This window comes from Acanthaster planci, linkage group LG15, assembly GCF_054643075.1.
Source record: "Acanthaster planci isolate LZ-2023a linkage group LG15, COTS_SCS, whole genome shotgun sequence".
Lineage (NCBI taxonomy): Eukaryota > Metazoa > Echinodermata > Asteroidea > Valvatida > Acanthasteridae > Acanthaster > Acanthaster planci.
The window spans coordinates 3086139-3108971 of record NC_141791.1 but is presented as its reverse complement, the minus strand read 5'-3'; the positions used below and the strand labels follow the sequence as shown (position 1 = coordinate 3108971).

At 42.5% G+C, this 22833-nt stretch overlaps 1 protein-coding gene across 11 annotated transcripts in view; it reads left to right on the top strand.

The window, feature by feature from the left end:
• LOC110984498 (syntaxin-binding protein 5-like) overlaps positions 1-22433 on the top strand; it is a 73218-nt gene extending 50785 nt beyond the window's left edge. For 2 of the 11 annotated variants that reach the window (XM_087146242.1, XM_087146240.1), the window contains exons 18-29: positions 21-192; positions 6864-6986; positions 9571-9687; positions 10331-10453; positions 11895-12023; positions 12126-12223; positions 12390-12480; positions 12812-12920; positions 13317-13412; positions 13891-14015; positions 14345-14466; positions 14821-22433. In XM_087146242.1, coding sequence (XP_087002368.1) covers positions 21-192; positions 6864-6986; positions 9571-9687; positions 10331-10453; positions 11895-12023; positions 12126-12223; positions 12390-12480; positions 12812-12920; positions 13317-13412; positions 13891-14015; positions 14345-14466; positions 14821-14958 — 1443 coding nt within the window. In that variant the 3' untranslated portion in view covers positions 14959-22433. Of the gene's footprint in view, positions 1-20; positions 193-6863; positions 6987-7617; positions 7642-9570; positions 9688-10330; positions 10454-11894; positions 12024-12125; positions 12224-12389; positions 12481-12811; positions 12921-13316; positions 13413-13890; positions 14016-14344; positions 14467-14820 lie in introns of all 11 variants that reach the window. The other 9 variants (XM_087146248.1, XM_087146244.1, XM_087146241.1 and 6 more) reach the window with 9 other exon arrangements.
• The last annotated feature ends 400 nt before the right edge of the window (positions 22434-22833 follow it).

Here is a 22833-nt window from a genome sequence, read left to right as displayed (position 1 = left end):
TACATCTCCCCTCTCTGCAGCAGAACGGTGTCTGCGTTAGCCCCACCAGCTCCAACAGCACCCGCAAGCAAGGCCGCAACAACCACGACCCAGCCCAGCTCAAGCGCAGTAAGTCGCAGGGCTCTCGCAAGCTCATCTCCTGCAAGGCGCAGTCGGTCTGCTCGGACTCTGGCAACTGCGGGCCGGGGGAAGGTACTGGGCTCTCTTCTTTCCCGGCTCTTTGGGTGGACTCCTCTCGTGCCAGTTGTTGGTTTTTTTTTTTTTTCAGTTTCAAATATTCTTTTTTGTCCGTGGCTGCACTCAATCCCCTCGTATTTTTATTTGGAGAAGTCCATTGAAAATGTAGTAGACACTTTAGAGTGGCTAGAACGCTGGAGCTGAAAGGAGTTTCTTTTTCAGTATTTTCCGTGTTTTAGAGTTGTTCAGATGCTGGCTGCATCGTTTTGGGAGATAAGTCAGAACTCGTAAGTGCTTGAGAGCGGCTGGAAGGTTTGTTGTTAAAAGATCACAATGAGCATATTTTCCAAGCTACTCTGAACCCAGTTTGTACTTTTTGTACTGAGATGTTCACATCAGGAACATGTCATGTGATTATCATCGGTCATTGTTCCTAACAAAGAAACAGAAAAAAAAATACATTACATTACAATGCAGAACCGAAAAGAGTAACAATGGGGCTGACATTTCAGCTACCTCCTTTCTAGCCCTCTCACATTTCAGGGGATGAAAGCGTAGTTAAAAAGTAACCAAAACGTCAACGTTTTGTGGATCTTTTCGTTGCTTAAGTGTTTAGACACCAGATTCTTTTTGATGCGTAGACGAGTCCCCAAATGCTGTCGCAGTGCATTCTGAGTCCTTTGTTCTACATCGCACCTCTTGTGTTTTGTTACCTGTAGAAATGGAATAACAAAGAATGGAGCAAAGCAGTTTTTCTTTTTTCCTTTATTTGTCGCTTCGTCTTAGAGATTGGGGTATTATTTTGCTCTACTGACCTGGTGCTAGAGTAGCAATGTGCACGCTTTATTGTCTCTAGCATTTACTCCTGTGTCGCTGTGTTGGAGGAATGAACACCTGGAGGTTAGCATTCGCACCATTAGTGTGTGTCAGCAATTTGTGTCCTCAGACCCGAAGGCAGTGAGGTTTTGGTGTCTGTGCAGAGAGGCAGACGGTCATGCCTCAAGTGCCAGATTAGCCTCACCTGTGTTCACTGCAGTCCCTGCCAAAATTAACCCAGTAGCTTTGTAGTCGAGCGCTTTGTGATGAGAATGAGCACCAGACATTTCTCAGGTCTCAGCTTGGACTTGAGTACTAGCGAGACGTGCTTGAGTTGTTTTCAAGTACAGGTTGCATGATTATTAAGTGCAGAACAGGTGCTCCGTTATCAGGGGGTACTGCAGCATTCGTTTTGAGGTGATTGTTGGTGATACTCGGCTGACACTCAGCTTGAGTGCCAAAGGGATGGAGAGTTGCAGTCCAGGCCAGTTGATTACAGTTTCAGGGTTCCTGCAACCTGGAAAAGTCATGAAAATTTGTCTTTGCTTTTTCAGGCCTGAGAAGCCATGGAATTTTGTAAAAATGACTAAAGTCGTGGAAAAGTCAAGGAATTTTGTCATGGAAGTCATAAAGCACTGTGCGATTTCTGTGATCAGAAATAAGTGCATAAAATCTGTGATTGTATTTGCAACCTGAAAGGCCACCTAGTCCAAGAAATTGCATTATTTGGTCGTGGAATTTCATAATTTGGTCATGGAAAAAGTCATGGAGTTGAATTGTCCTTTTAGGTTCAGGAACCCTGAGTTTGCATATACAGTTCTCTGAAAACCAATCTGAGCCCATGACGCCCTGTCAAATTTACTTAATTGTGGCTAACTGTGCTTTATGCTACGCAAGAACACTGGTCACGGCCGAAGCCGTGTGTCAGTTGAGGGAGGGAGCAAGGCCTAGTGGTTGGGGTGTCGCCACTCGTGAGCCACTCGGGCTAGCCACTCCACCCCTCTTGCCTCTCTCCACCCAGGAGCTTAAATTGATAGCTGGGGACTAAACTGAGATGGACTGGCATCCTATCCAGGGGGATTAGAAATATTTTCGACCGTTTCCTGCGACTGAAACAAAAGATGGACGCTGGGGCGATGGCCACATCTGCTCGCGACAGACTATATATCTCTCATAGCTGTTTTGGACAGAAAAAGAAACAGTGTATTTGTACAGTAGCGAGTCCAATTCATCTGTCACTGATTTCTGATGCATAGTGGTCAAACGTTTAGATTAGTCTATGGCCTTGCTCAAGGCCCCCCCTCCCCCCTTGCCAGTGAAGAAGAGAAATCTTTGGCCAACAGTCTGGCTCCCATGTCCATCATTACTCAGGGGTTGGAATAGCAATGGAGATCAGGGAACATTCTACCTGTCTTCAGGTAAAATGTATGTTGGTTGTTGACCCAAAGGGAAGTACACGTGAGGGTATCAAAGCGCCCTCATTCGTGCATGCACTAAGCACATACTCCAGCACCTTACACAGTGTTCCACAATGACTACATCTCTGACATTACAATAACCAGGCTGGGTTAGAGTTGTGCTAAAAGCATCACGCAGCACCAGAAGTTAAGCACCCAAGCAAAACTCAATGAAGATCTGAAACTGCAGGTAAAACATTAACCCTGACTGTCCCAAATCCTAGGATTTTGATATGATTTTTACAGGGTTAAAGAATAGATTTTTTTCTGCTTTAACTTACTAATTTAACAGAATGTTTGAATACAAGTGAAAAAAAAAGCTCTGCCCCCATACCTGGCTTCCTCAAAATGATAAGCTGGCATATTATTCAAGCTGAATGCACTTTGAAGAGTTAGGTCAGACTTCAATGACAAACCAAACTTGTAAACCCACAGGAGTTTGCATGGAAATAGCTATATGTACTACTTCATGGGTTTGCCAGCTGTGGGCAGATCTTACCTTTGGGATGTTTGTCTTTACTGCATTTCCATTGCCAGGAGCCTTCCGATCCCTTCAAAACCCATCGCCGTGCTTGAACTCCACGGAACACCTTCCCTAACACTTAGGTTTGCAAGGAATATCAAGCCTCAGTAACAGTGGTTGGGTTGTACCCCTCTCAGTCCTACAAAAGCCGCCAAATCCTCCTTGCGGATCCTCAGATAGGGGCAGTGGCGTAAATCTCTGCCGGGCACAGAGTGTTGGTTGAAGGGGGGATGTTTTGAAACACATTGCGGCCAAGAAAAATTTAAAAGTAGGGGGATTGCAGGACACTTTGTGACACTAGAGGGAGCTGTTCATGATACACGCAGATGTATATCTTATGCATACTTACACCTCTATTACAGCAGTGCGGTGCTGTTTGAAGCTTACTTTTTCTCCTTTATTTTTCAATACTGTTGAATACATTTTTGGTCATTGGTAAGTTTGAAAAAAAAAACCAAAACCAAAAGTAGCTTTTTTTTTCTCACCACGAAAAGCGGGGGTTGAGTCAATAGCCCATCTCCCCAGGTCCTCAAAAGTTGGGGATATATAACCCCCCCCCGGATGTACGTTCCTGGTTAGAGACCTAGGATTAGGGTCACCTTGCTGTCCTTCAAAATGACTTTTCAGAACCAAGAGTAGGATAAGCGAGCAAAATGTAGCCAGCTTATAGAGGGCACAAGATGGTCCCAAAGAGGTAGAACATTGGACTCTGAGTGTGTCACCAATGTGGCCACCCTGTTGGAAAGGGTTGGCATGACGATCTATAACCATGGTTCCCGAGCCAGCCCATATGAAAAACTTGTGTAATGGGACTTCACAGAAATCCCTGGGTTTACTAAATAGTCTCACTTATTTTCAGTTTCCTGTCTGTTTTTCCAACATTACTTCCCCAGTGAATGAGGCATGAAACAAATCTTAAACCCCGAAGATTGAAAGATAGAAAGACCCATTACTGTCTCCCAATGAAATCTCCCTCCCCCCCTTTTTCCTTGGATTATCCCTTTAGAGCTCAGTATATTAATAAGTTCTCTGATTGGCTGTTGTAGGAGTCCACCTTTGCCAGGAATGGTACCTTCCACCTAGCCTGCCTCCTGATTGGCTGTGCTTCTTAACCTTGCTCCACCCACGCATTCCCCAGAAGGCAATGTGGGCGGGTTTTATTTTGGCATGCTGTATGGAATAGGCATCCATGAGTATGGTATGGTATTCTCAAGGGTGCATTTTGGATAATGCATATTCAGATTATTAGATGAATAATCCACTCACTTTTTTGAATGGAGCGTGACTAAAATGGATGCCTTTTTCATAATCTGTTAGCTGCTTTAACACTAGTTTACTCTTGCTGTTGTAGATGCACGTGCCGCAGACAACTTAACCAAAGGCAAAAAAACTTAGAATTGCTGTCAATTTATTGCCATGGCAACAGGCATTTTGTACCAAAAGGGAGGAACAACTGATGAAAGCTTATCAAGTGCAAATTGTGCAAAATAGTTTTTTAAAACGGAGTGAAAACAAAAACAGATTTCAGTATACGAGATCAAATATTGCACTCACCGACTTCTCCAAAATGCTGCCACCTCCTCAGAAATGGAAGAAAAGTTGATATCTTCATCCTCAGTTGTTACTGCCTTTGTCTGTCTCTGCATACAGAACTAACCTGCCCCTGTGTTCCCTCACTGAAAAAAGGTTCATCCCTGCAAACATAAATGGACGGGTGCTCCTTTGATGCAATGCACTGTAGTCTGTGCACCACACTCGGCAAACTAATGCGTGGTTGATTGAAGTCAGTTGACTCGACCTAACAACTCAGGTCACAAGTCCTCCAAGCTATGAAAGCAGGCTTTCCAATCAATCTTATACAGGTGTCAATTTGTTGTCAGGATTTCATACTAAATCCTAGTCAGAAATGAACCTCAGGAGCTATGGCTAGGTCTGTTTTCTGCATGTGCCCATGTATTTGCAACCATGAAAAGACCTAGCCCTAGCTCTACTCACAAGATCCGGACTTGCAATTCACCTGAAAGAACATTCCAATATCTTGTTTTAGATACAAACCCGAGAACAAAACCTTCCCTTCAAACTCCTTTTTGCTTGATCAGGTCACATTCACGTAGGGTACCAAATGTGAGCCTGTCTACCGTTTAACAAAACACAGTTTGATTGGCCGAAGTGGTTTGTCATCAGTTCATACGGTTTGTTATGTGTGTGGTGAAAATTACACTGACTCACAGACCAAATTGGTAATGCACTCACATTGCACCAGCGTTTGCAAGGTGGCCCATTCAGGCTAAGCAGGGACAGTAAACTGCTTACCAGATTCAGTCATTATGGCAGGCTGTCACGGCACAGGTTTGAACCCTGTTTCACTGATTCATATATGCTCAGCGAGTTTGCCCAATGCGGGGACACTGAGCCATTCAGTTACGTGACTCGGTCTACAGATCGCAGTCCAGAATTGCACAGTGACCATTTACCCACTTACAGTAGAAGTTTACTTATAACTTTTTCTGACACTGCACCCTCGTACACAGCTCTGTTACTAACCGCACGCTTGCTTATGAGGCAAACATTCAGCACGTATCTGGTCATGGTACATGTAACTGGATTTCTTTCTTTTCCCTTTGTGTCTAACCGTTGTAGTTTCCCCTTTTAGTTTTCCCTGGACTGATTAAAGTGACTGTGTCAGGTTTTTGTTGGAATGAATTGAAAAGTTGTTCCCAGAGGCTGTTTTAATGGTTACAAGACATGGAAAGTCCCATTGCTGTGTCCGCATTTTTCAAGTCTTGGGGCCTACAAAAGGCAGGCGTGCAAGTTTTCCTTGGGATCGGCTGATTTCCTCATTTTTCGTTCACACTCAAAGTCTTGCAGAGAGTGGAATTTCCTTGTTTTCGTCAAAATCCAAGTTGCACGCCTGAAAAGGATACGTGATTGATGACCGTGATGGAATCAAGTTGGTACCAGTCTATTTTACGACCCAGCAATTGGTTGAATCTTTGAAAAAAATATTTGTGCGACATGCAGGAGGAGTGTTGCCAACTCCTCCCCTGCAGTGCCCAGGTCTGAAGGCGCAGATATTTCAATGAATAGAATGTATGTGTGGTAAGCACTAATCCTCACAGCAAACCTCGGCTGTGGAGGGTTCCCGGTATGAAGGGGTTAAATGAGACACGATGCAGTATTCATGTTAAACAAAAGGGCTGTGTCTAAAGACTCTGTCAGTTATGTTATCAGTGTGACTTCTGAATGGCCCCCCCCCAGCCTCTGGGAACAAGGTTGGACTTGGTTTGGCCTTGCGTGCATGCACCATGTTTTAGTGCTGATGCGCCAAGTCGGTTGGCAAATGTCCAAGATTTTTGCTCTCAAGACCTTTGAAAATGTTTCCTGACTCTGCAGTGATTTCACCAGCACATTAACGGAACTACATGTACAAGTGATTTCTTTGTAGTTGATTGCTAAAATGGCTAAAATAACTCATGACAAAATTAACTATTTAACAATAACAGAATGTTACTGTTCAAAACGCAAACAATTTTTAGCAATGTTATGATCCCATTTGCAAAAAAAGTGAAGTTATTTGATGAGGAGGAAATTTGGTTTCTCATCAGCATATGTGAAATGTACATGCACGCCATGGAATTGTCGCCAGAATTCATGATGCCTCTTTTGACAGGCATAATTTTTGGATGAGAAAATCCTATTTGCCAACCAACGGTCTGGTTAGTTCCACCGTGATCTATTGTTTGCTTTGTATTTTTTCTCTTGTTTCTTCCCCTGTACCTCTGGATGTGTTTCCCTTCTTCACCATATTCCATCGTCATGTGGTTGTCTGCCCACCATTCTATTGTACGTGGGTGCTGGTGGTGTGGTGTCGTGGCATGCTATTGGCTCAGCTGCCCCAAACGGTTCTCCGCCCACCCCTCCACCCAGTCCGAAGGAGGGGCCCAAGGAGTCCAACCCTGCCCATTCCCACTTCAGCCAGCTCATCAAATTTGTTGTTGCTGGTCTTAGCATGAGTGAGTGTTTTCCGCTGTGGTAGATTTTTTTTGCTCGTTTTTTTTTTTTTTTTTCATGGTTTGATTCTTTCTCTTAGTTTTTCTCGGACACTTTTGCATTGTTTTAAGCCATTTATGTAATCAGATTATATTGGTATTCCTTGAAAAATTTATTTTGATGTGTGTGGGTACCAGTTAACTTGAGAAATATGAAAAGTTTGTGAAACGAATTACAGGTATGACAGTTTTGATTTCACTTTGTGTCGATTTTAGTCAAAGCAAAGGTCGTGTATGTTTGATTAGCTCATTCATTTACCACGTAAGAGCTTTGCCTTTTTTGCAGGAATTTCGCTTTTGCTCCATCTACAACAAATTTTCCATCATGACTAAATGCTTAATTGCGTATTAATTTTCTGTCAAGAAATTCACCCTTTGTAGCATTGTTTGGTGCCCAAATATTTTGTAACGTCTGAGCTCATTAACACTGATTTTGAAGATTCTGACAGACCATTATTGAAAATCGAACCCCCCCACACAAAAAAAACATGGAATACAGGGAGTGGTTCTGATCATGCATGATGAGTGCTTCATGATTTAACATTTCATTGCTTTGTGTGTCCATCCGTTTGATTTCCATATCCGCCCGTAATAGACCCATCAGTTCTTCACGTGCCGTGTAAGTTTCTTCTGGCATTTCATCCGATCATTCGCACCATTTCTCTCTTTGTCTTTTCTCTCTCCGGGTTGCACCGCCATACACAAAAAGAAGAGGTCACCTCTGGCATGCTATATTTCCACTCGAAGTCACCACATTTTTTTGTTTGCATTTGCTCTTCTGATGTACAAGTGGTTTCTCCCATGTCGTTATCTTCTCACACAATTGTACACGTCTCCTCGTAATTGTATTTTTTCGCCGTATGATTCATTATTTCATCTCATTTGATCAATTCCTTGATCCTTACCTGCTTGTCAGCAAAAGTGAATTGGATTGAGCCAGTGTGATTTGGATTGTAAATTAATTTGGGCTGTGGGGAAAGTAGCCGTGAAAACTCTTTTTCTTGAGAATCGTCGACCCTTTTCTGCTGTCTTGTTTACGTCATTCTGTCATCTCGCCCGTTCGCGGATATTTATTTTCAGCAAATATTTCGCATTTTATTTTACCTTCAAGACATATCTAAGTCAACTTTTGCATTTGTTTTGTTTGTCAAGAGCCCCTGAGTGTCTAAGGCTTCAAATTTGAAAACAAATCGTTCTTCTGTCTCCTGACACTCTGAAAAGATGAAATCCAGATTTAAATTACCATCTTTCATTGATGTACAGACCCTTGGTTTGACTTCTTTTTGATGAAAAACAGATTCTCAAAGCCCTCTGCGATACATGTAAACTCCTTCTGGCTTGGTTTTTGTCATCAAAATTTAGCTTCGAAATGCACACAAAAGTATTCAGTGGCTCTTATTCCATGATGTTTATGATTTTCCCTCCCTTCCACACCCATAGCCCCACCCCCTCCTCCTTCCCTTACTCGCCTAATAACAAACTGACACACTTCCGATTGGCTCATGAGCTAACCGCCTTGAACAAGTCTGTCACAAGTATAACCGTATAAAAAAGTTGCATTTTAATTTCATCATTCTGATCTGTGCCACACTTGGACCAATACTAAGTTGTCAAGTTAACTTCTGCTAGAGTCCTACAGAAAAAATTCTGTCACAGTGATGTATTTGCAGCAATGTATTGATAAAAAACCTTCATACATTCCTCAGAAAAAGTTTAAAAAAAGAAAATTCCCCAGCCAGGCAAGGCAGATATTTGCAAATGTAGAAAGTTCCAAACTGTGTTGGCCACTCAATTTGAACTGGCTGCTTTATCATTGCAGACAGCCTGGCTCCATGTGTGGCCACTTTACCTATCGTTATGAAGGCCATTAATTGACATCAAAGTTCACCTGGCCATTTTGGCCAACCAGGCTGAGAGACCAGCAGGCCAATGCGGCCTGACCATTTGGGTAACCTGGCTGTTACGGTAGCCAACAATCAGGTCTTTGAAGTTGAATTTATTGGAACAATTGTAACCCCTGTAACCCGACAGTAACCGCGGTTACCCCCTCTCAGTGCCTTATTTGCATCGAAGAATTTTCTATTTCCTAATGTGACAGTCATTTCGGCCAATTAGTCCCAAGATCTGCCGATGCAGAGAATTAAATCTAACTGCGTTAGCCTTCTAACATATTTTGGCTGTTTGCTTGTATTTTGTCGTTTAACTTTTTTAGATCCAACTTCAAGTTTATAATCAAAATCAGCATCCAGTTGACACATGCATATCCCTCATTCTTTTCTATTCTTGCATGCCACGTTACCAGTATTTTGACCAAAAAGGTTGATTATTAGAGCAGATGATTTCACAATCGTTAAAGTACTTGTTGACAATTTGAGCCGTCACCTTTTGAGTAATATGTCTTTTATTTCCAGCATTGTTAGTTCCATGCCCCCTCTGGGTCAGAAAAAAGCCTAAGAACCGATTTGATTGGTTGTTTTGTGACGTGATGTCCACTCCTGACTTATCACTGAACAGCTAAGTTGTTCCCCCTCCTTTTGTCATGTTAAAGATCGCAGTGAGGGCTCGTTCACCAGATCGAGGAGCTCCAGCATGTCCAGCCTTGAGAAGGAGGCTAGAGAGGGCGTCCAGTGTTTGACCTTTGCGGAATCCTACACCAGAAAAACAGGTCCGATTTTTTTCCCCTACCATAAGCTTCCTTTTTTGGAACTCACTGACCACGTGCAAAGCAGGTGTCTAAGCCTGTGTTCAAAAACTCGCGGCTACAGCTGATGGCAACACACATGTCTATGAGAAATGGATTCAGTCATTAGCCACTGGCCAATATGCTTGTACACAGCTATTAGTAAGTCTGAGTAGGCCTTTCTCACCTTCCCATAGCATATTAAAACAAAACTGTTCTTCATACCTAGACTGTTCAGATGAGATTGAAGTTTTTCATGGTGGAGATAGCAAGTAAACTAGATAGGTTTGAGGTAGCACCATGGACGTATCTCTTTTTTTTTCTGAATATTGAGATGGACGGTCCCCATCAGTTGGCAAGGTTTTGGACTGATTTGAGATTGACTGTGATGTGCAAAACTTGGGTGGATTCAACTAGGGCTTTATGCCCTAGTGTGCCCTCACCCGTGACAGAGAGGATGAGCTGACATGTAAACGTCTCTGCCTTCTGTTTTTCTAATGCCTTCTTGAAGGCCCTGTGGGACCTGACCAAGTTTATGTTGTGCTTAGCCAGTGCTGAGAAAAGATCAATGCTTTGAATTGAATTGTTGGAGTCACTGTCATCATTGGCGTTTCCAATTTTTTCGCAGAGTCTGTGACCTCACCCTGCATCTGGGTGGGGACCACCCTGGGCTCGGTGCTTGTCATCGTCATCAACCTGCCACCCTGGGGGGAGCAGAGGTACACCCAGCCCGTCATTGTCACCCCGAGCGGTGAGTGTTAAACACGCCAGGCACATACGTGCCAATTAGTACGATTTTGGCATATTTTGTACGAAAAATTGATGAAAATACGACCGTACGTTTTTATCACCATAAAATAGGGATTTCGATAACTTTGACACAGACAGAAAAAAGAGGGCCCTGTGTGAAATCTAAGCTAAAAAAGCTAAAGCTGCTGCAAGTAAGACTAAGCTACATGTCATGCGGTTCGATATCGCGAACTCATAAAGTAGAGTGTTCGTGATTGGTGTACGCGATGTACATATGCCCCTGGTAGTGCACGTATTAACGATTTGGAACGTCGCATACCAAACCGATTGACATGCATTGTGGAGTGTACGTTCCTGTGTATGCAAAAATTTTTCCGAGGTAGTTGTAAAACTGCGGGAATGAAGATGGCATCAACTTCTTAAAAAGACCCCCAAAAATGGAAGCAATCTTTCAAAAGGGAATATACGGAGAAATTTGAATTCATATTACGTTCCCGGAGAGGTGAACATTACGCTCGCTGCACTTTGTGTAGTTCTGACTTTAGTATCGTGCATAGTGGGAGTTATGATGTATCTCGCCACATCGAAAGTAGTAAACGCCGCGACATCGCTGAAACGAAGAATGCGACCCACAGCATCAGAAAGTTTACGTCTTCTGAAGATTTAAGCACCATCAGAGCCGAGACCCCTTGGACAGATTACGTAGTTCGGCACTATCTGCCTTTCGCGTCGTCGGATGATTTCACGGACGTAGAAAAGACGATGTTTCCAGACAGCAAAATTGCATCCCAGTTTGCCTGTCGTAGGACAAAAACTACCGCTAATTGCATGAACCACACGTATTAAACTTCAAATAGTATGTAGTCACGTAAAGGTACTTGTAAGCATCTCTTTCCTGTTTGTTTGGGAAAATACACATTTTTATTGAACAATACACATTTTGGAACCTCCGAATACACTTTTGCGATTCTAAAGGTTGGCAGGTCTGCAGGCAAACAAATCTGTAGTACCCTAGGCCTCAAACCTTAACTGTCAGCCTTGGAGTATTACAACGCTTGGCATTAGTGAGTGATACGTTGTATTGCTGGCCCAAGGTCCCATCCCAAACCTTATTCACAAATCAGCAAAGTTTACGAGTCTCATAGCTTTTGCCTGACTTTCATAGATACCTATTGAAGTTCAGCAATTCCTATTGGTCAAGAGCCCGTCATGTGGCCGGTCTTAAAGGGATGATGAAGCACCGGCTGGCTGTGAGCCACCTCATGCATTTGTAGAGCATAAGTACGCTTTCGCTGCCAAACACCTAGGTCTCTAGTCAAAATTCCAAGCGATGGATATCATTTTAAGTTTTCGCTGGTTCCCGCCAAGCGCTTGAATGCTCCGGGTGGTGTTTCCTTCATTGTCGCTTGAATTTTTGATGGTCCCGATATGTTTCCCCCCAGGCACTATCTTGCGCCTGAAGGGCAGCACCTTGCTGATGGCTTTCCTAGATTGCAACGGTAGCCTGATCACCCCACCCTACGAGCCCTGGAAGGACGTGAGCCGAGAGACCAAGGACAGTCGAGACAAGAGTAAGTCGGAAGGCGTCCTTCACGGAAATCGAGCAGCGAGTCAGCGTTTCCTCCCCGTTTTCACAAATTCACACTTGCACGAATTTTTTTGTTTTGTGTCAGGGCCGCCATCGTTACAGCGCATGCGGATGTCGCCCTCGTCCTCCACTGAAATTGCAGACCGGCAATTTGTCGTCATCTGCTCCGAGAAGGAAGCTAAGGTGGGTCAACTGTGCGTTTCCATCTTGCAAATGTCTGTGCAGAAAGACTTGCTCTGGGAATACTAAGTAATCCCTAGCCATATGGAGACCAAACCCTCCACCCTGGCCTCCGTGATGTCTGACAAAGACCTCACATTTGTCGTCTTTCCTCCATCCTCTTTTGCAGGTCATATCACTTCCGTCACAGACTTGTGCATATCGAGTCAAAGTGGCCGAGTCCTCCTATGTTGTCCGGGCAGACGTCATCAGTTTGCAGAGTAAGTGTATTGTAGTGTAAAGCCCACACCCTCCTCCCCCAACCTTCGCACCCTGCACTCCATGTAATGTCTGTCTCATGAGGTTGTTCTCTTACGCTCTCTGCGGCTAATCAGCAGGCCTACGTGAAATGCCGTTTGGAAATATTTCACAGAAGCATCTTCTCACCATTTAAAAAATTTTTCGCTTCTGCTATCCAGGATTTCAGAACATGTTTGTTTGCAATAGTCTGGTTCCTCTTAAGGTCCAGTTATAGGCTCCCAGTGTGTGCTGTTTCATTTGAAGTTGGCTACCCGATTTTAAATATTCCTCAAATTTTCTTCCGGTTTGCAGATAGCGTTTGTCTGGCCTGCTACGTTGCCAATGGCCACATCATGGCCTTCAGCTTGCCCAGTTTCCGGGTCCTGCTCGACCACGACTACCTTCCACTGACTGATCTCAGGTCTGTTGGTTTGTCAGTGTGTTTGTGTATCTGCCCTTTCCACAGGAAGGGTTTGGACGCTATGGTGAATATTTGCGGTTTATAGAGGGCAGTATTTATCACAACCAGGAAATTAACTGAATGGCACTCATTGGCTTTTGATAATTGATATGTTGATTCAAAGAAATCTTTGGCTGAATAATGTGAGTAGCATTGGATAGGCTGGTTCCCTTTCCCTCAGTTGCATTTTAGACATTCAAAAGGGGCTGGAACCAGTTTTGATGTAGACCCCCTTCGTGCATGTCCCCGTCCCATCAGCACAGTCAGTAGCTACTTTGTGCTACATTGTTTGGCTAATCCTCACTTTTTCCCTCCCTGCCACCACCCCACCCGCATCCCCCCCCCTTTACTTCTCAGGATTGGCCGGACATTCCAGTTTAGCTCCCACGGCAAGGGGATTTACCAAGCCAGTCCGACAGAACTCCAACGGATAACGATATGCAGCGAGGCAAGGTGAGATATTAACCCTCCTATGCTGAAGTCACTCTTTGGGTCACTTGGTAAACACCTCAAAGAAGCACAGCTGTGTCGTGTTGTGCACTGCACCAACATGCAAGAGAGTGACCTTGGGCACTTGTGCATATTTGTGCTGTAAAACTAAAGGAGGGTTAACCAAGCCATTTTTGTTATGCCGGGTGGTTTCGTTCACAGATGCAATGCTCTAAGTATAAAGGGTTTTCATGGCTGCCATCTTGCAGGCCAGTGTTTTTTTTTTTCGACAGGGTATGCAGAGAGGAGGCTTCCCTGTGGAACAAAAGAACTGTCCTGCAAGATGGCTACCACACGAAGCCTCCGTTTTATGCCCAGTGCTTTCTTAGAGTGGGCGGGGAAGTTCTGCCAAGGTTGCCCTGCCCTGGCTTATGATGGACTGCAGTACAACTATGTTTTTTCTCTCACTGATCACCCCGCTGCTCTGTTGATCTCTCTTCAGTGAGAACCTCCACGATATGCTGGGCGACCTTTTCCTTCCCGTCAACACTCCCGAAGCACCCAGTAAAGGCTTCTTCAAGGGGCTGTTTGGGGGTGGCAGCAGCACTTTGGACAGGGAAGACTTGTGTAAGTCTAGTCCCTCTGCCTCTGAATCCAAGGACGAACTCCCTGTCACGTATTCCCACTTCATTCATCAGCCAGAGACGGCACGTTCTTGTTTGGCAGTGATGTCTTTTGGGTGGGGAACATACCCTGTGCGCACGTGTACAGGTTCACGAACACTTTGCATTGGACGCACTGAGCATATTGAAACAATCTTCGCATGTGCGCCGGGTGCCACTCAAAATGGTCCCCATAAGCCTCTCTCTCCTTTGCTAACAAGGTGTGTACGCAGCGGATAAGTCTATTTACTTCTATTTACTAACTTTTATTTATTTTTTGGGTTTTGTTTTTAGTCGGTGAGTCAAGCGGTAAGCCGTCTCGTAGCATAGCCAGGCACATACCAGGTACCGGTGGCATTGAAGGAGTCAAGGCTAACTCAAGCTCAGCCGCTGGGGAGCTGTACAAAGCACGCATTGTGAGTATTACTCAGCCACCTCGTTTGACAAACTCGGAAGGGAAACTCGTTATGTGAGCTCATAAGTGATGTCTACACTTGCATGTCCAGTTTCAATAGGATTAGGTTTCAATAGGATTCAATGGGACAACCGAGATGGGGGGGGGGATATCCCATATCATCTCCTGCCTCTGGCTGGAAGATAAAAAAAATACTGTGGCTCTTTTAGGGCTGTGTCGTGTTGCAAAGTTTGGATCATGCTTCAGTCAGCCCACATTTTCTTACAATTAGCAGTATTCCTTTGTACATTTATACATCAAAAGAAAAGTGACTTACAAAAGAGTAAAATGAACGTGGTCGACGATCTTCTGACAGGCACTGCATGAGAGAGGCGAGAAACTGAGCGAGCTGGAGGAACGCACCGCCCAGATGATGGCCAGCGCCGAGAACTTCTCCCAGGCCTCCCACCAACTTATGCAGAAATACAAGGACAAGAAGTGGTACCAGTTTTGATGTACTAGGGGAACCGGCCTTGGTGCTCGGGGGACCAGTCGGAGCCAACCTTGTTGATGAAGCCGATGTAAGGGAGGAAAAAAAACAGAGAGAAAATACATTTAAAAAAACAAAGCAAAGAAATCGGATGATTTTTTGTGCCAGGGCAACAGTTCCACCCGAGAAGGGGGCTACGATGCTGATTTTTTCTGCTTCGGAATTCCATCTGAATGACTGGCGGTTGGACGATGGAGAGCAGAAGATCTTGCTGGATAAAATAAGAGAGTACGAAAATTACTAAAAGCAATTTGTGTGAAATTTCAGTGGAAGAAAGAACGGATGAGGAAATAATTCCTGAATGTGATCTGGGTCAGGCATATTGCCAGGATGGGGTAGAAAGCAGTCTGGGGCCGTGTTGAAGGTTGTAAACTTTTGGCACAGCATTCAGAAGTTTTGAAGCTTGCATGCAGCTCTTAGGTTACTTTAAACGGTATTCCAGATCGCCGGCGAAGCGTATGATTCCTGAAACAACGTTTTCAAGAAATTCAAATGGAATGTAAAGATTCACAGTTTATTTGGATTGGTTTCGTTGGCCGCACTGCTGCACAAATTCCGTGTTCGATTTGATTTTCTGCCATGTTTTAAGCTCAATTTTCTTTAAAAGTTTGCACCGGGTAAAGAAACCTCCAGGGCAAAAACAAATGAAACTGTAAGAATTTTGAGGATAGGTGTCACACAACAAATGAATCCTATCACTCGTAGAGTTTTTTTTTTTTTTTTTTGGTGCCGTACTGCCTGGAACTGGTGTTTGGTGGCGGGAGATTGTGTGAAAACTAAACGACCGACAAAAAGGGGGAGCAGGAAATGGCATTAAGGGCCTGAGCCTCGGAAGCGGTTCGGACAGACGACGGAAGTGGCGTTACGATGGGACGATAATGCTGAGTGGCAAGAGCAAAGCGCATTTAACAATTAATCATTGACATTGCTAAACTCGGTTGACATTCCAGTGTTTGGGTCAGACACGACTCCCTCAGCACGTTGTACCATTCTTTTCATTGTGCATGCATTCCGTAGCTCAGCTGGTGTCGGTTTTTAAACTAAACAAGAAAAATTCCACTCGTTTGAATCTTTAGTGTCCGAGTTCGAGATCTTAAAACATTCCATGACTAACTTTTTTCCTGCTTGTTCCGGACTGTCTGATTGTCAATTCTAGTGAAAAATATGATAATGTAAGTTATGTTCGTGCGGATGTGTTGGAAGGTCAGTTCTCTGTTCCTACAACGTAGCTGTGTCCAGGTCTGAATAAAAGCTTAACAACTGATTTGATATATTTTATTTTGTTGTGTATATATAAATATATATATAAATGTACTGGAGGCATTTTTCTGTAGTTATAGTGTAGAAAAGTACAAATGTGGACTCCAATTGTTCTTAGGGTAAACGTGCAATAGGCCTTGGATTTGTTATCGATGATTATCGCTGATCGATTATCCTCTTCACGACTTTTAAAAACAAAAGACACAGCTTCTTCGTTTAAAAGAAAAAAAAATTGGAAAGAGGTGACGACCGGATGGTCTCTGCTTCAAAAAAAAAAAAAAAACCACTCAAAAATGAAAGTAATATATCCAGTGAGTTTAAGTAATTTTTTTGTTGGTAACATCGCCGTTCCAAAGCAGAAATTGTAAATGAGTGATTGCATTTCTAATTATTGTCGACTGTGAACGTATTAGACAATGAAGATAGTGGTACCACTTGGTACGCTAGCTAGACAGTTTTTTCGTACTTTTGACAGAGGCAGCTTACCGACAGATAGTTAAAAAAAAGAAAGCTTGCCTCGTGTAAATAGACTATGGGAAAAATATAAAACAATAAACATTAAGAAATGAAATGATTATGAGTATATATGACTGTATAGAAACGTTAACTGGAAAAGAAAACATGTTTTAGACTAGAGGACTCAGCTGCGAATTAAATTTTAAAAATTAAGTACAGCTACATATATATGAATATAAATATATAAATATCTTATTTGCTTCTCACTTGACGGAGGCATGTATTCGGGTCTGGTACACATATGTTGCTGTCCTGTCTACCTATTATACCATGAGACAGTGTTATATTCTAACGGCATATATCACCACACATTGCCATATCAAGCGTATGTTACCCGCCTGCCTAAAATGACATTTCTAGTAACGATATGGCGACAGACTACCTACAAATAAGCGCTTCAAGATCTGTGAATCTTGCTGCCTGGTAAGTGCAGATCTGGAGATTTTTTTTTTTTTGGTTACATTATCTGGCAATGTACAGTATGGAGACTCCATTGTTTTTTTCACATAGATGTAAATAGGAATTTTGTGTAGCCGAGTTCTGTAACGTGACGGTGTCAGATTTGTCCTTGATTTTCCTCTTTTTATTTGTATGGGTGTGCTTGTGTAGGTGATCAGTTCTCACCAAGAGCTCTCCTCAAAAATGCATTGTTCATGAATAGTTTAAGTAACTGCCGAGTGTTAACCAAAAATGTACCAAATCTCAACTGCAATGATACTCCAATATATTGTTTCAGCTGTAATATATACCTTTTGATTTAATGCTAAACATTATTCGTTCACTGCAGGATTATGTTGCCGCTATTTGAAACTGTGAAAGGCCAGCAAAGCCCACACATTGCACGAGTAGTGGCAGCCATTGATGAATTGTTTTTCCATTTAAAGTTTAGTGTTGTGATTGGTTTTTGATAGTTCCAGCCTGTAGACCAACTATAACTTCATTAACGTACAGGTTCCTGTCTAAAACCTCCATTTTGGAAACTCAGTCATGGTTGCAGGTGTGTATTCTAATAACTTCACTGTTGAGATAGCATGAACATTTTTATTACAAACTTTACCCATGAAAAAATAGTTCTTTTTCTTTTTTTGGGAGGGGGCTGTGAAATGATACTTAAGACTGTATTCCATAGTGGAACTTGCAGCAAGTTTCTTGTATCTTCGCCATATGTGTCAAAAAAGTGAAATTTTGTCTTAGTAAAAGTAGGACAATCTTACGTCTCAAAAGTGTGCTTGTTTACGGGTGAATATTTTATTCTACACTTTTAGGTTCCTTTTTCCAAAGTACGAAAATTGACCCAAAAATATTGGTCAGTGTGGCAAGTTTTAACCAAATTTAACCCAACCAGTCTGCAATCCTCCAAAATCCCTTCAAGCAGGTGTGGACGGACCTGGAGGATCGAGGTTGTATGGCAAAAACTGTGTCGATTCTGATTCCGAAGGATGAATTGTGTCAAGGTCTTGGGTCACGTCTTGTGTTCATGCCCGGCCATGTTTAAAGTTAGGCACGGATTATGCTTGGGACACATCCGCACTGCTCCAGGATACCGTTTGCACGTCCTCCTCAACATCTTGACAGGAATTGCCAGAGGATTTTGGAAGGATCAAGGCAGTGGTTACCCCCGCCCTCCATGATACAGTCAAGAAATGAAGGAGAGTTTTGGAAGACTGAGGGTGTGTCAAGTTTTTCTCCAAAGGCAGTGCAAATTTGAAGAGTTATAAGGATGCATCCCTGAGAAAAAGGCCAAGAGAGTAAAGGTTACGAGTCGGCCAGTAATTTTTTTTTTCACTGCGAGGGTTTCACCCAACTCCTGAGATCAGTTGAGCCTGCCTCTCGGACAAACAAACTGAGCTTGCATATTGATTCAGGAACAATAGACCAATCTAGTAAATCCCCCCCCCTCACTAGGCACCTGGGCGCTTAACACGTGGTCTTCTCCAATGCCACCAGCATGCATCTCATACGTGCGTGCATGCATGTCAAACGTTTGTGCATGCATGTTGGACATAAATCACGGCTGTGAGTGGTCAGAAGACAATGGAGTGAGGCTGAACGAATCGGTGTGTTTATTCCAAATCGTCCACCAAAGAAATGAAAAAAAAAAACAATCCCATACCAACACATGACGGGTAAAGGCTTTACAGGAAGGGCACCATGTCAGTGGAAGCGCGTGCATTTTGAAATCCGTATTTCTGTTGGCAGTTTCCTGTAGGTCAGAATGTTGAGGAACTTCGAGGGCACCTGTGTTTCTGTGCACATCTATGTCAATTGAGTGCTGACCGTCAGAATCACGTAACTGAAAATTGTCTATGTGAAGATTGGGAACTGTTGGGTTGAATCAAACTCTGAGGCTTCGCAAAGGTGGCACCGGTATTTTATTGTGTATTTAGACAAACTGGAAGTGCATCAGGAAGACACAATTGAGATGGAAAGTATTTAACCACCAATTAATCAAATGGTTTATTTCAAATAGAAAAGGAAAAGCATGTATCACTGAGGAGAGTATGAACTAGACACTATTGCAATAGTTGATATGGTTAATGATTTGCAAATGTCGTAGGTAATCCTGACTGAAACCCTGAAATGTGTAATTAATTGGTTTCTTTTGTTTTTGACTTCATCAGCACGTTGTGTCGAGCTGTGATACCAAATGCCACTGATTACCTATTTGGAAGAAAAATTGAAAAATATAATTGTATAGTATGCGTCAGTTACAAAGTGGTGTGACATGCGTGTCCAGTAAGCAGATATGTCAGAAGTACATCGCCTGAAAAAAACCCTAAAATTCCTTTTTAAATGACGTACTAGAGATTTTCTCCTTGCTTAATTAAGAAAAGAATTTGCAAACGTGATATATATATTTCCTTTGGCTACTATCAGTTTTATTTTTACAAGAAAATTCCTCGTAAATATTGAGCTATTATGTAAAGTAATGGTCACTAACCACGGAGTACACTGTTTTTTTAATACATTTCAGTCAACTTTACTGTTGTCATTTTTGGTCTAACTTGACGTCACGTACTGTTAGGTTTCTGTTCCAAGTTGTTAATTATTTAGATAAATATATTGTCATTTCTGAAGCCATTTTACCCCTTTTTTCGCTTGCCTGTTAAAGATTGAAGATAACAGTTTTCCCACCCCCTTTCTACACACCCCTTCCATTTAGCCCCACCTCCCTGCCACCACCACTTGGGAAAAAAAAAAGTCGAGGAAATTTGTTGCCGTTGGAGGAGCTTGTTTTTCTTCACGCTTAGTCATTATTGCGCCCTCTTTATACCAACTCCTCCAGTATTTTGGCTTCTGAAGTAGTGGATGCCCACACTTTACAAAAGTGTATCCTTTGTAATTTGGAACATTCAAGTTGATTACAGTTGGATCTTGGCGGTCAATGGCAAAAAGAAGCAATGCTGATCTGGTCTGGAGGGCTTTTTTGTGGCCGGAGGAAGCTTTCACGTCTGTCAGTAGCCGTGTTCCTCTCTATTAAAGTATTTAAAACCACAAGACAAACACTCCAGCCTGCAAGAAATTTTTTTTGCGTGGCTTTCTATAGCTTTGCTGTAAGGGCCCTCCAGCTTTGAGGTCTTGCTGACAAGTTTCAGTTTCATATTCAGGAAAAATTCATTTTAGCAGCGTCCATTTACGTCAAGAAGTTTTTATGGTCAGTAGACAGAAATATGGTATCTTTGCAATATGTATAGTTAACCCCTTGAAAAGTTCAGGTTTGGCAAACTTTCAGTGTATGGCTACAGGGTGCACTAAGAATTTTATGATTTCCTGTTAGTTGGTCGAATGTTGACAAGTCTTTCAGTGTAGATTTGTTGGGGGACTTGTCATCACTCTCTTGCTAGATGGCAGGAGTTTTGCTGTATTAATACATAGTTTCAAGTTTCATTTGTTGATTGTATTAATGAATGTAAAATTTTGTTCTCTTAAACATCTTGCATCCTATTCCATATTTTAATGGTAATTTCAGCTCTTATGTCAGATTTTCTTTGAAAGTGTTCAGGTCAAACCAAGAATTTGATCATTCCTTTTTTTTAATGAGAGACTGTGACGTAATGGTTAAGGCTTGTGGGTGTAGATCAAAGAATTGGGGGAGGGCGAAATCCACCTGCTTGCCATAAGTTGTGTCCTTGGGCATGCCACTTTAAAATGATTCACAGGATAGGGACCTGCTGTGGACTGCAACACGATTCCCTGGGAATTTGGAGTATTTTGTGGTTTCAAGTCATAACACTTTGGAGGCAAACACCACCCTGATGAGCTGCATTGGCTCAAAGCACGGCTCCAGAGTTTTTCGTTTTCTGTACGAAACGTGCAGTCGTTTATTACAATCCATTCCTGTTGCAAGATTACAAGCTGTAACCTATATGCTAAATTCCAAGTTACCATCCCAGGCATTCCTCATTTGTTGGATCAATAAATTCATATTCTTATAACTAATGCCTGGAATCGGGAAAAATACTTCTTGAGTAAACAGCTGCTGTTACAGCAAACGTGTTGCGCTCAATGGTCCAAAATTCCTTTTGTTGAGGAGTTGGTTGCATTCATTCCATAAATACCGTTATTCCAGCCGCTTATCGTTTTTTTTTTAATTCATGTTTGTTATAAGCAATGTAGGGGTGTTGTGCATTTCAGAACCAGACAGTGTGTTGATTGTACTCGATAGGAAATGTTATTCTTTGCTTAACAATCCGCCCCAAGCTGAAGTGCACCCCCAATCGGCGAAAGAAAGACATGTGGTTACAAGTGGGTTTTTGCACCCGTTCTGCCTGTACGCAAAGACCATACATGCCGGAATAAATCAGTTACGCGTACTCAGCGTCAAACACGCATATCCTTGCGCGCCTATGTGGTGAGTATCAAAAAAAGAGACACCCTCTTTTGCTCCAGTCGGAGCAGATAACAAAACAAAAACCTCAAACTTTAATATTCCCTAACCCATTTGGTTGTGAAAACAGTGTCTCAATACTTTGTGGTTCACACCCTGATACTTTGATACATGAAACAGGTGTTAGTACTTTCCTAGCTATTGGTTTAGTTGTTTTCACACTCTTCATTAGTGGCTGTTGCATGTGTACTAAATTTGTCCAGGTTTGTGTGCATGTATGCAGCGATGATGCAAGTTATGGGAATAACCACGATGACACTTAACCGTGCCATAACTGTAACGTAACCGCTAGATACTACTTTGACTTTCTTCATGTGCAATGTACTCTGCAATTCCTGGCCTTTTTTGGGGGGGTTTTTGTTGAAACTGTCGAAGTTTAATTAAACAAGAAAATTATGACCATGTCTCCCAGTAACATTTAGAGAAGTTACACATCTAGGTTCGCTTTTGAAATAGGTTTTGCTGTAAAAAAAATCAATCAATCAAAAAAATAAATAGGCGGAGAAATTGTCAGAACCAAAACTGTACTAAATTACATGTATATTGACCAATTGACTCTTTATTGTTAATCCAAAATTTACATTCGTAAATGTAATTAGTCCTAATCGAAATAAGGACAAATCAAGTCTCCATTATCCAGCTTAGATTGATTATAAAGGTTCGTTGGTAGGAAGTGTGTTACTGACGATTACTCTTGCCGTATGGTGTACAAAGAAAGAGGAGTCACGTGACCAGGCGTAATAAAACATATCCCTAGCTGTTTAAATACCTGAAACTTCATGTCTTGGCTGAATTCATTTTTTTCCCCAAATTTATTTCTTGGGAAGTGAGGTATGGTTGCATTTCTTGGGAATATACGTCTATGTTGGCTGAGTTACAAGGAACCCTAAATTTTCAATTATCGATGTAAAACTTAAAGACCACAAATAGTTCCCCATTATGGAAAGGGTATAAAATGTTCCCCGAGATTTTTTTGCGATCAAAATTTGCCCAATTTTTAGCATTCACAGTTTTTCTCCATCGAAATGCTCAATTTCTTTTCAATCCCACCCCCCCCCGATTAAGAAACTCACCCCTTCTCGCAAAAATCCTTATAAAGTGCACACGTGTTCCCCCTCCCCCCATTTTACAACTTTCTCCGCCCCTTGTGTTGAACACCAGACCTACGATGCGCG